Source organism: Numenius arquata, chromosome 14 (genome assembly GCF_964106895.1).
Source record: "Numenius arquata chromosome 14, bNumArq3.hap1.1, whole genome shotgun sequence".
In the NCBI taxonomy this organism is placed as follows: Eukaryota; Metazoa; Chordata; class Aves; order Charadriiformes; family Scolopacidae; genus Numenius; species Numenius arquata.
Window position 1 is genome coordinate 7819733 of NC_133589.1, and position 13902 is coordinate 7833634.

General features: G+C 60.7%; 1 protein-coding gene across 1 annotated transcript; it reads right to left on the minus strand.

Annotated features, from left to right (window-relative positions):
* ERN2 (endoplasmic reticulum to nucleus signaling 2) lies at positions 1-13232 on the minus strand. The gene is made up of 22 exons (XM_074158473.1): positions 13137-13232; positions 10279-10396; positions 9916-9949; positions 9237-9309; positions 8862-8934; positions 8571-8693; positions 8383-8484; positions 7843-8104; positions 7658-7736; positions 7418-7568; positions 6599-6720; positions 6220-6396; positions 5678-5927; positions 5319-5409; positions 4493-4682; positions 3630-3729; positions 3235-3434; positions 2388-2535; positions 2140-2267; positions 1781-1904; positions 1406-1473; positions 1-1335 (listed from the first exon to the last, which is right to left on the minus strand). Exons 1-22 carry the CDS (start codon positions 13230-13232, stop codon positions 1144-1146), a joined length of 2901 nt encoding a protein of 966 aa, XP_074014574.1. The 3' UTR covers positions 1-1143.
* Between the last annotated feature and the right edge of the window lie 670 nt (positions 13233-13902).

Below are 13902 nucleotides of genomic sequence, written 5' to 3' on the forward strand. Positions count from 1 at the left end.
GTGGTTTTTTTTAATAACATTTTCTATAAAATGCTCTAGACCATACAGTATTTTCAAAATAAACCAGGTCAAACCTTCTTGTTACCACTCTAACAAAACCCAACACCCCAACACACAGGAGAATCAATCTGTACAAAAAATATTGCTGTTCTGGGGAGGAAGCCTTGCTGAGGGCCATGGCCTTAGTGGGTGCTGTACTTGGAGGCTGGCTCATATGAAATACAGGGGAATGCTGTAAAGTAGAACATCCCTAGGAAACCTGTCCTGGGATAGCTGGAGAGGCTGTGGGAGCTGCAGGCGCTGGCATGTGAAAGGATCCCTGGGGAGAAAGGGTGTCCCTGCCTTTGTGTCCTGAGACAACTGTTCCTGAACTGTCAGGGCCATCTCTAGCCTGGCATAAGGACAGGCTGCTGGTGACCAAAAGGGAGAAAAAAAACCCTTTTTCTCAGCCCAGCTGAGATTAAAAACTTCATTATTGGGATTGTGCTGGAGGCTCCATGCCTCCCTTGGGCTGGTGGCACCTTGCCCTCAGCAGCCCCGATACACAGAGCAGGTCTGAGCTCTGGAGTGGCTGCTGAAGGACCCTTTCCAGTGTCAAGGCTGGTGTACCAGTCCTGGTGACAGCCATGCTGGACACACACTCAGAGCAGTTTTCCCAGGCATGTAGCATGGGAGGACAAAGTGCACTGATCCCTGGTGAACATCCTGTTGGGACATGGCTCCAGCTCGGCTGCATCACTCTGCCAGTGCCTCGCTCTGCTGGCTGCCCTCAGGAACACCCAACATACATTTTCTTCCTTCTTCTCAAACACCACATCCGCAACAGAGATATTTTTTTTTGCCTTCAGGCCACTGAGTCTGACTGTGAACGTTTGAAAAGGTGAGTGTCCAGAGGGTCCTTCTTGGGCTCAGGAGACCCCAGGTGAGATCCCAGTGCCGCCCTATGCTCATGTCTGCACCTTGCTGCTTGTAACCTACATGTACGTTGGGTGACCAGCCGGTCCTGGGACCCCCAGGGAGGGGGAGAAGGACGCTGGAGAGCCCTCAGGGCTGCTGCAAGATGGCGTTGCGGGTACAGGCAGGGCAGGGAGGAGCGGCTGCAGCAGCCTGGCACTGTGGGTGCCATCCTGGTGCGTGTCCCTGTCACTTGCTGTCACCTTCTGGCCCCCGGCTGTAGTAGGAGTGGAAGAGCCGCTCGTGGGCACAGACCCTCATGGCCCCATGTGTGTGAAGCAGCAGCCGTGGGAAGCGGGAGGTGAAATACTGCACAAAGCCATCGGGGACGGAGCCCAGGGCTGCCCGGACGTCAGCTGGCAGCTCGTGGTAGTGATGCTTCTGCAGGAGAGAGGGTGAGGTGAGAGGGATGGTGGGCAGCAGGGGCATGGGGGAGATGGGACGGCCATACCTTGTTCCTCATGGCCCGCAGGAGGTCACGCACGGAGGCCCCCTTGTAGGTGCGGAACTTCCTCAGGTCTGGAGAGAGCAGGACAGATGCTGAGCGAGGTGGGACATGGCTGGGGGTGCCACAGCCCCCTGCGGTGCCAGCACCGCCCCAAGCCCCAGCGAGCACTGCAGCCTGTGGCAAACCAGGGCAATGCTCTGCTCTGCCCTCCCAAGGAAGGGCTAGCGTCTTGGGAAGGCAGATTTACCCACCCTGGTTTTTGGCTCCCAAGCATGAGCAGGTGCCTCCTGCCCAGTAAAGGCCACTGGACCTGGGAGCCCCATTCCCTAACCAATTCTGCTCAGGTCACAGTGGTGAGCATGTCCCCCGCGCGCTCACCTGTCTGCAGCGGGAGGGAGATGTGCATCCTCCAGTTGGTCCTCACCACCAAACGTCCCCCCGCCTCCAGGGCCGAGACGATGGGCCCCTCAGCAGGCTCCTTCTCAATGCGGTCGCTGACATCCTGCGTGCCCAAGAGTGGGGACAGGGTGGGTTATGGCACTGCCCTTACCCCACACCACCCCGTCCAGCGCCGGGGGGGGATGAAAAGGGTTTGGACCTGACCCTAAAACCAGAGACCCCTGACCCCTTGCAAAAGTAACTCAAAATGAGCACATTGACCTAAACAAGGCTGTTTCCAGCACTTGTTTTTCAGAGCACACCTGTGTTCGCTGCCCGGTGGGATGGCGCGCACTCACCTGGAAGAACTGCAGCTGCTTCTCCTGACTCCAGAAAAAGGGGTGCACAAGGACCACGGAGGCCGGGGGTCGGCGCTGGGGCTCAGGGTCGATCATTGCCACGATCAGCTCTTTTGCAACAAGCTTGTCTGGTAGGTGAGAGAGGGAGAACTACAATGGAGAACTAACACTCCCCTGAGAAGGACCGGGAGCCGTGCCCCTCGGCTCAGGGCTTTCCCACGGAGACGTGCCCCGGGGAAGGGTCTCACCATGAGCTTCTTCCTGTAGGCAGCTCAGGTGGTAAGAGCCTGACAAGATGTTGGCTTGTCGCCGCAAGCTGTCCCCAAATGGGTGCTGCCCTCCTGACACCACGTAGTAAAAGATGCAGCCGGCTGAGAAGATGTCCACGGCACACGTCTGCAAAACACGAGGAGGGAGATGGGGCTCTTGCAGCAAAGGGTGAGGAAAGCTTCTGCCTCCCCACTTTTCCATTCTTTTATGTGAAAGATGGTCGTTTGCTACAGAGCTGCAGGAAAATGCATTGCACCAGGGCTCCTGCCTGCTGTGCTTCCTGGAGCCGGTGAAGTGCCCATCACACCGGGTCCTTATCAGGGAAGAGGTTTTCAGAGGCAGAGACAGAAGTTGGGACTTCTCAGCCAGAGAGATGCGTCAGGGCTGCTGGTGTCTCACCCAGCTGTGCAAACTGAGCCCAGTATGAGGTTATATGGGGCATGTTGCCAGCACCAGTATGTGCCCTGCCAGGGACCAGTACAGCAACTGGCTTCTGGCAGGAACAAGATTCCCTGGGCAAAACAGATGAGCAGAAGTGTAATCTTCGCAGCAAGCCATGGCCCCCTCCGGCCTCCCCACCCCAAATTTCCAAGAACTGTAGCCAGATGAGATGCCCTGTGCTGAGCACAGCCGGGCACCGTCCCTGCGAGGGCAGGGGCAGCTGCTGACTAGGAGATCCTGATGAGGAGCACCAGTGCTCTGCATCTGGGCTAGCTTGGGCTCTCAGAGCTTTTGTCTTAATTGTGCCACTGCCAGCACGGGGGACTCTGTCATGATGGACTACAGGAGCACCCTAGGTGAGGGAGGCATCCATGGCTCACTGACAGGGTTCTCCTTCGGAGCCTCCTGCAGCACCTCGGGCGCAATCCAGCCCTCGGTGCCAGGGATGCCGGAGCGGAGGCTGAAGCTCTGTCGTCCCCCCTGAAGCTTCTTGCAGAGGCCAAAATCAGAGATGACGGCTCGGATCTGCCCGTGGCGATTCGGGACAGAGATGAGGATGTTACAGGGCTTCAGGTCACGATGGACTGGAAGAGAGAGTGCGCAGTGTCACCTGCCAATGCACAGTGAGGTTGAAGTGGGGCCAGTGCTGCTGCCAGGAGCAGGGCTCTGCCTGCATCCCCGCATGCTGCCGACCCCGATAGCTGCTGCCTGAACCCCGCAGGCTCGGCTGAGGATGGGACCGGGACAGGATACACTGCCTTCCTGCCCGCTGTCCTTACCGATGCTGAGGGAGTGGAGGTGGGCCAGCCCGGACATGGTCTGATGCAGCAGAGACACTGGGTCCAGGCTGCGACGATTGAAGCTGGGGTTTTCCACGTACTGGAATCATACAGAAGTACAAAGAGATGAACTGAGGCCTGATTTACTGGGACAACCACGTCAAGGCTTGCTAGGAGAGAGACTAGGTTGACAGAGGTGGCAGGAGACAAGCCCATGCAGAGGCCATTTGTGCCCAAGGCTTGCCATTTCCAGGTCTACCAGTTGGCATCTATTCTTTCTGCAAGCAAACTGCCCTCACTGGTGTCCTTGGACCTCCACAGCTTCAGCAACACTCATGCTTTACACAGGGGTAAAAGGACGCTTCTCCTCCCCCACACCAAGTCTCTTCCCAGCACGTGAACAACTGCCCCGACTGATGCCAAGGCTCGGAGCTGCCCTGACACCTCGCGAGAGGGTAAATTGGCAGGAGAACAAGGGCAGGGGCTGGACTGACACAGGAGTGGACTGGCAGAGCCAGTGCTGCTGCTGGCTGCTCTACCTCTCCTAAGCGCCTCACAGCCTATCCGTGCCCAGTCCGACCCCTGTTCCCTCTGACTCCTGGGAAGCAGGTTTGGAGCAGGGCTGTTTGCCCGTGGCCAGGCAGGAGCCCCAAAGAGTACTCTGAACCCAGGAGCCAACCCTGCGCTCAGGCATGCACAGTGCTCTGCTCCTGCAGAAGCACTGCAGGACCTCCCCAACAGCACAGACAAAACTCCTGGGGACCAGTCTGTGAACATGGGGATGGGGACACCCAGTATTGATCGACAGCCCCCCAGCAGCAGCCTCTTGCAGTCAGCCCCGTGCCCCCCAGGACCAGGCTCACCTCCTGCAGTGTGGCAGAGCAGAGCTCGATGGCGATGTAGTGGAACTGCTTGTCCTTCTCGGTGCAGAAGTAGCGGACGACGTGGGGGTGCTCGTCCGACTCACGGAGCAGCTGGACCTCGCGGTCCACGAGATGGAAACACTCGGGCAGGAGGCGCTTCACAGCCACATTCCGGCCATCAAACTGTCCCCTGTACAGAGAGTCAATGGCGGCCTCCATAAACAACCCTCCCCAGCCAGAGCAGAGCCCAGCCCCGCAGATGCACAGCCCAGCCAGGCTCTGGCTGATGCTGGAAACTCGCCCCTTGGGGTCCTCAGCATAGGTCACCTTGGAGTGACTCCCAAAGACTTCTCAAAGCCATAGATAGGCAGAAATCTCTGCAGCAAGCTGGAAACTGGGGGCTCATGTTCCCCTTTTTGTAGGAAAGTAACTTGGTTTTTGTTGTGTCTGGTGCTGGGGAAAGGGGCTCTGCCAGACCCAGGAGAACCTCACCAGGGACCAGACTTGCCACTGCTGAGGGCTGCCTGGAGCAAGGCACAGCCCAGCTGCCTGATGCCTGGTGCAGGTAGGAGGGAGAGAAGAGCACAGGGCGGTGGTGTGAGGGGGAGACCTGCCCTGCAAACCCAGTACCTGGTTACCAAAGGCACTAAGCTCAGTTCTCCACATAGGTTTGATGAGGGCAACAAGAAAGGGAAGGTGCCAACCCATTCCCAAAGGCCTCTGAACCAGCGGCCACCACCCAGGGAAGGAGCTGCCTTGGTGCTGTACATGTGGCTCCCGGGAAGAATGAGAGGAATGAGGGCAAGCACCCCCGCATGCCACCCACCTGAAGACGAAGGTTCCTCCAGCTCCATGGCCCAGCACATCCTTGGGGTTGAAAGAAACTTTCCCAACTACAATCACATCTGGTTCTGCATCTGCAGAGGAAGACAGCCGTCCTTCAGCCTATGAGCCTTAGTCCTATATGAAGGACATCCAGTTCTTGACCACCTGGCCTTTTCTTTGGCCCTACTACTCTGGCAATTGCTTTTGTAGCCCATGCTTATCCAACAGCAGGTCTTGTATCTCGTCCCACCTCAGCTGGTCTGCAGCTCTCTCAGCTGTGGGGCATCTTGGCTCCTGCTTTGGGTGACAACATCTACAGAGAGCGAGCCTCACACCTCAGCCATTCCCACCTGCACACACCTTCAGCAGCCACTGGGACAGCTGGATCCAGGCTGACCATGCCATTAGCCAGGTCCTTCAGGTGGGACGAGGGGCTGGAACTCTGTGAGAGCTGTGACGTGCTTCCCTGGCTCAGCCCTGGCTCCCTGGGCTCTGCAAGAACACCCTCCCCGGAGACCCGGCCTGGGAGCAGCATCTCCTGCTGCTGCTGCAGGAGCTGAATCTGCTTCTCCAGCTGCTGCTGCTGCACTGCATGCTGCTTCTGCAGTTTCTGGAACACAAACCACAGCAGTGCTCAGCTCCAGCGCCCAGAGCAGGGCCGGGGCACTGGCAGGGCTGGGCACAAGCCATGGGCACCATCTGTCCCCTGCCCAGCCGGCAGAATGCCACCCACCACCTTGGCTCGTTACGAGTGCGTACAGGACAGTGTGGGAGCTGCATGGCCCATCGCAGCCACGGCACCCGCTGCTTGTACCACAAGGACAAGAAAAAAGGGAGTCCCCAGCCTTTCAGAAGTGGCATTTCTGTGGCAGGCAGGGGCTCATCCAGAGGCCACCACTTACCGTGAGCAGCAGGAGCAGGACTCCCCCACCCAGCAGGGCTGTGCCGACACCAGCCATCACCAGGTCCCAGGTGCCAGTCTCAGGGTACACCTCCACCTGCTCCCTCAGCGCGGGGTCCGGCTGGAACGGCCCCTCACTGCGGACAGCTGGTTCCTGCGGGCTGCTTGGGGCCAGAAACTGCAACACATGCCCAGGCACTCGGCACTCGGGTTTGGGACGCCCTCCCCACTACAACCCTGTATGCATGACCCTTTCCTGTGCTACCCCACGCTGGGGACCCACCACCCTGCCCCAGACAGCCCAGACCCTTCGGCGTCCCAGCACTGCATGAGGTTCTCCCCAGTGCAGAGGTGGGACCCAGCAGAGCTTCACCACTCACGTCATCAAACACGGTCCTGGCAGGAGGAGCCCTGGGGATGATGGTTTCTGTTGTCTTCCTCAGGTTCTCGGGGAAGGCTCGCAGCATCGTAGTGTGGACCACAGGAGGCAGCTCATGGTGCCCTGTAGTGGGAGGAGAATGGAGTCAACCATCAGCTGGTCTCTGGTCACAGCATCAGTCCCTCATCTCCCCATTGTTGACGTGGGCTGGCCAGACAGCTTTGGTTCTTCAGGGGAAGGGGTGTTGCATCCCATGGGAGGCTCAAAAACCATCACAGCTACAACCTGCTGGGTCTGTCCCCAGAGAGGGGGACCTGGAACAGCAGCAGCCAGAGGAGAAAGGCAGAGGGCAAGGTCTCCGTCTCTCAGCGTGCAGCGGGGGGCCTGACCCTGCTCCTTTGTGCCTCCCCTGCCACGGCCTAGAGACACCACCCTCATTTCCAAACATGCTACACAGCCATCGCACCTGTGAGCAAACACAGAGCAGGCTAATTAACCCAGCATCTGTGTGCAGGGCTCAGTGCACAATGGCACACCCTCCAGCACGGGTAATTGTGAGCCCCGCTTCAAAGGGCCCCTGCCCACCCACCACGCAGATGGCCCCTCCTGGGGAGGGGACAAGGGCTGGCTGCAACCAGCCCCAAGACAGAGTCACCACAGTCCCGAAGGGTGAGTCACAGCCTCAGCCCCACTTGCCCCACTGAACAAAGCAAGTTGGGCTGCCCCCCCAAAACACACCAGCAGCTCGGGCTGCCCCTCCCCAGGACACCCTCCAGGAGCGAGGGCGCAGGGAAAGCCCATGCCCCTTATGGTTCCGCACCTATTAGGAGCCACTGGTTGTGGAGCGCAGTGATGCTGCCCTGCGGGTACTTGACGTCGGTGCTGGGCGTAATCTCACATTCCCCCGACTCTCTCATGGTCACATCATCTGTGGTGGGGCCGTCGATCCTGGCCAGCGTGATGCCCTGCGGCTGGGGGTCCAACAGCTCGTGGAGCACCACATAGCAGGGACGTGCACCTGCCAGGGCTCAACCCAAAAGGGGCCAGCAGGGAGACTCACCACCAGAGCCACGCTGCTGTGGACCAGGGAGGTCAAGGCGTAGAAGCTGGTTGCGTACTTCCCCACGTAGAGCGCTGGCCTGCAAGGCAGGGACAAGCATCAGCCTTCCATCCATCATGGGATCAGAGTGGCTGAGCACAAGCAACCCAAATGCCACCAGCTGCCACAGCACAGCAACCACCTACAGCAGCTGGGTCTTGGTGGCAGCAAAGTCCTTCACAGACTGGTAGCTCCACTTGAGGAGAGGGATGTCCTGCGAGTGAAAGGTCAGGTAGCGCAGGGTCTCCATGGCCAGGTTGAGGTGGGGGATGCGGCGGAGGCTGTCCTGGTGCCACACATAGATGCCGACCACGGGAGAGCCATAGTTCTGCGCCCACAGCACCTCCCCACTCTCCTTGTCCAGCGTCACCACCAGCCCGTCCCCGCTCGAGGCGAAGTGTGCCATTTCTAGGCAGAACCAGAAGGAGGAGATGATGTAGCAGTGTTGGCTGGCTGTGGGACTTTTTGTCCTCTTCTGCCTCCACTTGGTCCTGCCACTGGCTGTGGGCTGTCACCTGCTGCTCTGCTCCCATGAGAGCTGCAGCCAGTGCAGTAGCCATTATTCCCAGCAATCAGCACAGCCGAGACCTGCTGGCCATGGTGGCATCTCCCCGGGGTCCCTGCACAGCCAGGATCCCACTGTATGCAGAGCATGGGGGCAGCTGGCTCCTGCGGTGGCCACTCACTGTAGTGGTAGGACTCCTCGCAGAGCGGCGCCGAGTAGTCAGAGAAGGTGGCGTTCCAGCGCAGTTCCCGTGTCTTGGTGTCATACATGGTGATGACATACTCTGGGGATGAGGGCACGGCATGAGTCCACTGCCCAGCACCCTGCTCCTGGCACTGGAGGGACAAACGGGAAGCAGGACTGGCTTACGGGTACGGCCGATGTAGAGCAGGGGACTTGACGGGCACACACCATCCCAGGCCTCTGTGGAAAGAGTGGTCTGCTTCTCTCCTGACTTGGGGTCCACGATGAACCAGGTGTCCTGCTTCTTCCCTGAGAATGAAAATACATTTTCCGTAAGTCTCTGCAGCCCTTCTGTCCGTCCCCAAGAGCTGCTCGCCAGGCTGCCTCCTATGCACGGGCATTTTTGGAGGAGGTCCCCACGCAGCCTCTCCTCCTCCCCCTGCCCCAGGTCTGACGGAGCGGCCGGGGTCTGCATACCGGTGTAGAGCACGCCGTCCGAGCTGCGGCATGGCGAGGACTGGACCAGCTCCGGGATGGTGAACGGGAGTTTCTGCAACACAGAGAGCAGAAGGATGGAGGGGCAGAGAAACGCCTCCCCGAGCAGCAGCCTTCCTGCCTGCAGAAGCAGGGTGGGCAGGAGAGGTCCCCCGGGACAGCCCCCTCCTCCTCACCTGCCTCCGCTGCTCAACCCCAAAGCAGCACGGAGTGGCAGGGCATGAAAGGGTCCCAGCTGTATTTGCCCCACACCCACTCGGCTGACATCTTTCAGGTACCAAGGACAAACTGGAGCAACTGATGGCCCCGGGGCTCTCCCTGCCCCACAGGTTCACCCAGTCCCCCAGCCCCACTGACCATCAAGCCTTCTTTGTTTTTTCCTCCCAGGATATACAGGCTGCCATCATTGGGGTCTGGAAGGAACGCTGGTCTGGAAAGGAGGAGAGAGGAGGATGAAACACGAGTTGTCCCTCACGCCAAGGGCTAAAGAGGAGCTGTGCTTAAGAAACCCCTTCAGTAGTTTGCTCTAAGGTGATTCACTACAGGGCTTGAGCTTTCCTGGAAATCTGCAGCACTGGATTTGGTAGGAGATGACCTGCTGCTCTGGGTCAGCACCGTAACTCCATATGGCCTCCTGGCGCCTACCAGCTGTGCTGGCGCGGTGCCCTGCCTGCCCCAGGGGAGCTCCCTGCTGTCCTGCCTTCCCCTTGCACTTTCAGGTAGATTTTCCTCAATTTCTCTCCTATGCTTTTGTGCGTGGTGCAGCTGAGAGCTTCTGGGCTGTCTGTAGAAAGGCTACAGTTCACCAGCAGGGAGCAGCTATTCCTCATCATCAGGCACGAAGCGCCAGCACAGAGGGTAGGTTTAAGGCACGGCTGTGGCATGGGCTGGGAGGGTCATTTCTCTGAGGTTCCCCTTTCTTGCTGAGAACCACACCAGGGCGGTCGTGCCCTTTCAAAAGGCTCCTGCCCAGCCCGCAGGCTGCCTGCCCTGCGGAGGGGACACTGCCTGCGGCGGGAGGGGGGGTGACACTCACTCTGCCACATACACCGGCACCTGCAGAATAGGATCTGAAAAAGAGAGCGAAACGCAGACGTCAGCAGCCTCTCCCTGCGAGCGGGGACAACGTGGCAGTGTTTACCAAGTGCAGCCGTGCCCAGGTCCGCAGCCCATTTGCATCTCAGACCCAGAATAGGCACCGCCGGCAGTGAGGGTCTGGCCCCCCCGAGATGTTCCGCTCCGTGCACGGCTGTGCCTGGGGCTGGAGCTGGCAGCGTCCCCCAGGGCTGGAGGAACCGCCGGCCCAGAGCCGGGCTGGTGGGTGCATCCCCCAAACCCCGGCTAGTGACAAGCCCAGGGAGCCAGGCTGAGAGCGAGCACCCCCCAGGTCGGTACTCACCATCCTTCAGGGTCCACTTGATGTCACCTGTGCTTTTACTCACTGCGTGAAGGTTTCCATCCAGAGTGGATACGAAGAGCAGTGTTTCTGGGACGGTGACAGCACCGCCTTTGAGGGCCTAAGGACAGAAACACTGTCCTTAGAGAGCAGGGCCAGACTTGGGGACGAGCCCCGGCAGCCCAGCCTGTCTCACACCACCCAGCAGCCCCCCCGCACCCAGCACACCGCAGCAGCAGACTGCGGGGAAGAGCCCCAAGGTCCCTTCTGGTTCCCAGTGAGGCGAGACTGGGAAGGAAAATAATGTATTTCCTTGCACTGGCACGTGAAATCTGCTCTTTCCTCCAGGCTCCCCCCCCACAGGACACCCCAGAATCGCTAACGGCTGTTTGGAGGTGCTGTGTTTTACAGATCCGTGGCAAGAAGCCCAGCACTAAGGTAGCTGCGCTCGCAGTGAGTGGCACTGCTGGCAGCATGTGTCACCCGCGGTCCCCGGCTCCTGCAGCACAGGTCACATCCCCGCGGTGCAGTCCCAGCACTATTCCAGTCCCAGGACTGGTGCAGCCTCTCCTCTCCTCTCCCCCGGAGCCGGCATTCCTGCCGGAGGGGATGAGCTGCAGCACGGGCTGCTCCCAGCCACAACTCCGAGGTGCCTTTCTAAAGGTGACACAAACAGCCCAGCTACCGGCCCCTTCCAGAAACAAACGAGTTGGGTGACTTTTCATGCCAGAAACGCAATCAGTGCTCACACAGACCTTCAAAGCTGCAGGTTTCAGCTACCCTGACGTGCAGGGAGTAATTGCACGTTCACGCTGGGAAGAGGAGCTGCTGCTTCCGTGTACGGCATCCATACAGCCAGGGCCAGCTCAGCCACACGCCAGCCTCACCCCGTCAGCAAACAGGGATCAGCAAACAGCACGGGGACCCAAACGGGCCAGCGTGGCCGTCCCCGATGCCAAGGAGCCAGAGCAGCTCCCAGGCTCTCACCGCCGGCCGCCACGCAGCAGCAGATCGAGCAAGCTGCTGCCGCCGTGGTCACTCGTGGGGGGTGGCCCAAGGGATGTCCTTGGCATGCTGTCCCCCCGGCAGCCTCCTCGCTGCCTCTCTCCTCCTCTGTACCAGCTCCTGGAGCCTGAGCCGGGCAGAGAGCCCGGCCTGGGGACCTGGCCAGACTAAAGAGCAGCGAGGACCAGAAGTCTGTGCCAAGCCTGTGCCCTCCGTGTGAGCACACGCCCGTCTGTGGAGCAGAACCTGTTGGTGGTGACAGACCAGCCATGGCACGGCGGGGCCAGGAGACACATTCTCCCTTGAGTCACTGAAATTCCTCCAGCTCCAACAACACAGAAAGCAGCCCCGATGGGTGCCAGGTCGCCTGTTCTCCAGCTGCACCTCCTGCCAGGAGCACACACCAGCTCCCTCCCAACGCACCTCACATCAACCCCTCTTCTCCGAGCCCAATGCTTTTATTTGCCCTTCTTCTTCTTTAATTTTTAAGTGACGTCAGAGCGAGCTTCCCAGCTCTTGCTTTGTCCAGGGGACGTGGTGGGGGAGGCAGAGAAAGGTGACTGCTCCCCACCACTGCTTCTCCAGCACCCTGTGGCCACGCGGGCAGGCTTGCTGCTGGCTGTGACAACAAGCCAGGCCAGCAGACACAGCTCTTGTGGTGTGACCACCTGCATGAAGGAAATAGAACCGAGACCTCTGAGCCGTCCCAGATGTCAGAGCCACAGCAGCTCTGCGCTCCTGGGCTCTGCTTTTCCCTCCCCCCGATGCTCTGCAGTTTCTTCCATCTCTTCTGCAACTACTATTTTTTCGGTGACAGGGCACTCAAACAAAGGCCAGGCTGCCCAGCTTGCTCCCCACACACCACCATGGACACAACTGGAAGCACTGGGTGCCCAGGAGCTGCTACCTCTTCTGCTCCCAGCCCTGGCTCCCACAGCAGCCATTCCGGCCAGTCCTAGCCCAGAAGCGCGGCTGCTGTTCCCGTGGGATGTCTGCAGGACCCGTGCTTTCCCGAGGCTCCCACCACGCCAGTGTGGAGCCTGCAGCGATGATGCCACTGGGGCCAGAGTTCAGCCACGGGGTTGAGGCACATTCTGTCCCCCTGCCCAACACCAGTTGGGCTGCTGACATCTGCCAAAACCATCCTGGCACACTGCTCTCTCCTTGAAATGCCACCAGCTGTGGCAGATGCCACTGGGCTCCCGAGGGCACCACCCTGCCAGGCAGGAGCGGACAGGAAGGTGCCGAGGGCTTCCCAGGAAGGCCCAAGGGTGGAGATGCTTTTCTGAGCAGAGGACAACCTCTACCTCGGGCACTGCGTGTGGCCCCTCACCCAGGGTGAGCAGCGCGGATCTCCATCACGCACCCATGGACACCATTAACGTATGGCCACAGGACCCCACACGCAACAGCTCCCCACCCAACCCCCCAAACCACGCTCTTCTGGGTGCCGGGCCCCCCAGACCCACACAATCCCAAGGCGGGTGCTCAAGCCCTTCACTCACAGGCTGCCACAAGCGGGACACTCCTGCCTGCGCGGCCACGCGCTCTCACCAACGGGTGTCACCCCCACTCAAGGGGGCTGTGCCTGCCTGTGCACCCACTCCCACCCGCGGGACGGGGCGCTCACACACCCGTGGAGCGGAGCGCAGCGCCTGCACGCTCACAGGTGCTTGTGTGCGCACCCAGGGCACACGTACTCACTTGTGCCGGTACCACCACGCGCTCCCCTCCGCAGGACACACGTCCACGCACACTCGGGGCACCGTCACGCACAGGCACTCGCACCCCCACGCACCCGCTCCCACCCGCGGGCACTGTCGCACCCCCACCCGCGGGCAGCGTGGCGGCCGTACCTGTGCCGGTGGCGGCGGGAGCAGCAGCAGGAGCAGAGCCGGGAGCACCCCCCGGAGCAGCCCCGGGCACAGCAGCGGCGCGGCGGGGCCGCCCATGTCCCGGACATGCCGGGGCCGCGGCGGGCAGGGCCGGACCGGGCCGGGCTTATCGCCGCGCCGTGAGTCAGCGGGGCCGGGGCGGATCCAGGATGCGGCTTCCTGCCCCCCCGCCCGGCCCGGCCCCGTACCCTCCCCCGGCAGAGCGGCGGAGCTCGGCGGCACCGGGCGGCGGCAGAGAGCATCCCCGGAGGGCCCGGTACCCCCCGTCGGTTTGGCGATCCCTTCGCATGAGCACAAGGAGCCGGAATCTCGTCTTCAGCATCAGACCCCCCCGTCCCCCTCCCCGCTCACACACACTCGTGGGCACCGTCCCCAGCACAGCGGTTTTAACACCATTCTGGGAAAAATTCCTCTCACGGGTAACCCGTAGGGGCACGGGGGGGGGGGGGGGGGGGGGGGAGGGGGCGGATTCCGCCCCTCTGCTCGCTCTGATGAGAGTCATCGCCGTCGTCCCCTTCCACCCCCCGCAGTGCTGCGTCCAGCTCTGGGGCCCCCAACATAAGAAGGGCATAGACCTGTTGGAGCAGGTCTAGAGGAGGCCACAAAGGTGGCCAGAGGGCTGGAGCCCCTCTGCTGTGAGGACAGGGGCTGTTCAGCCTGGAGAAGAGAAGGCTCTGGGGAGACCTCGGAGCCCCTTCCAGTACCTAAAGGGGCTGCAGGAAGGATG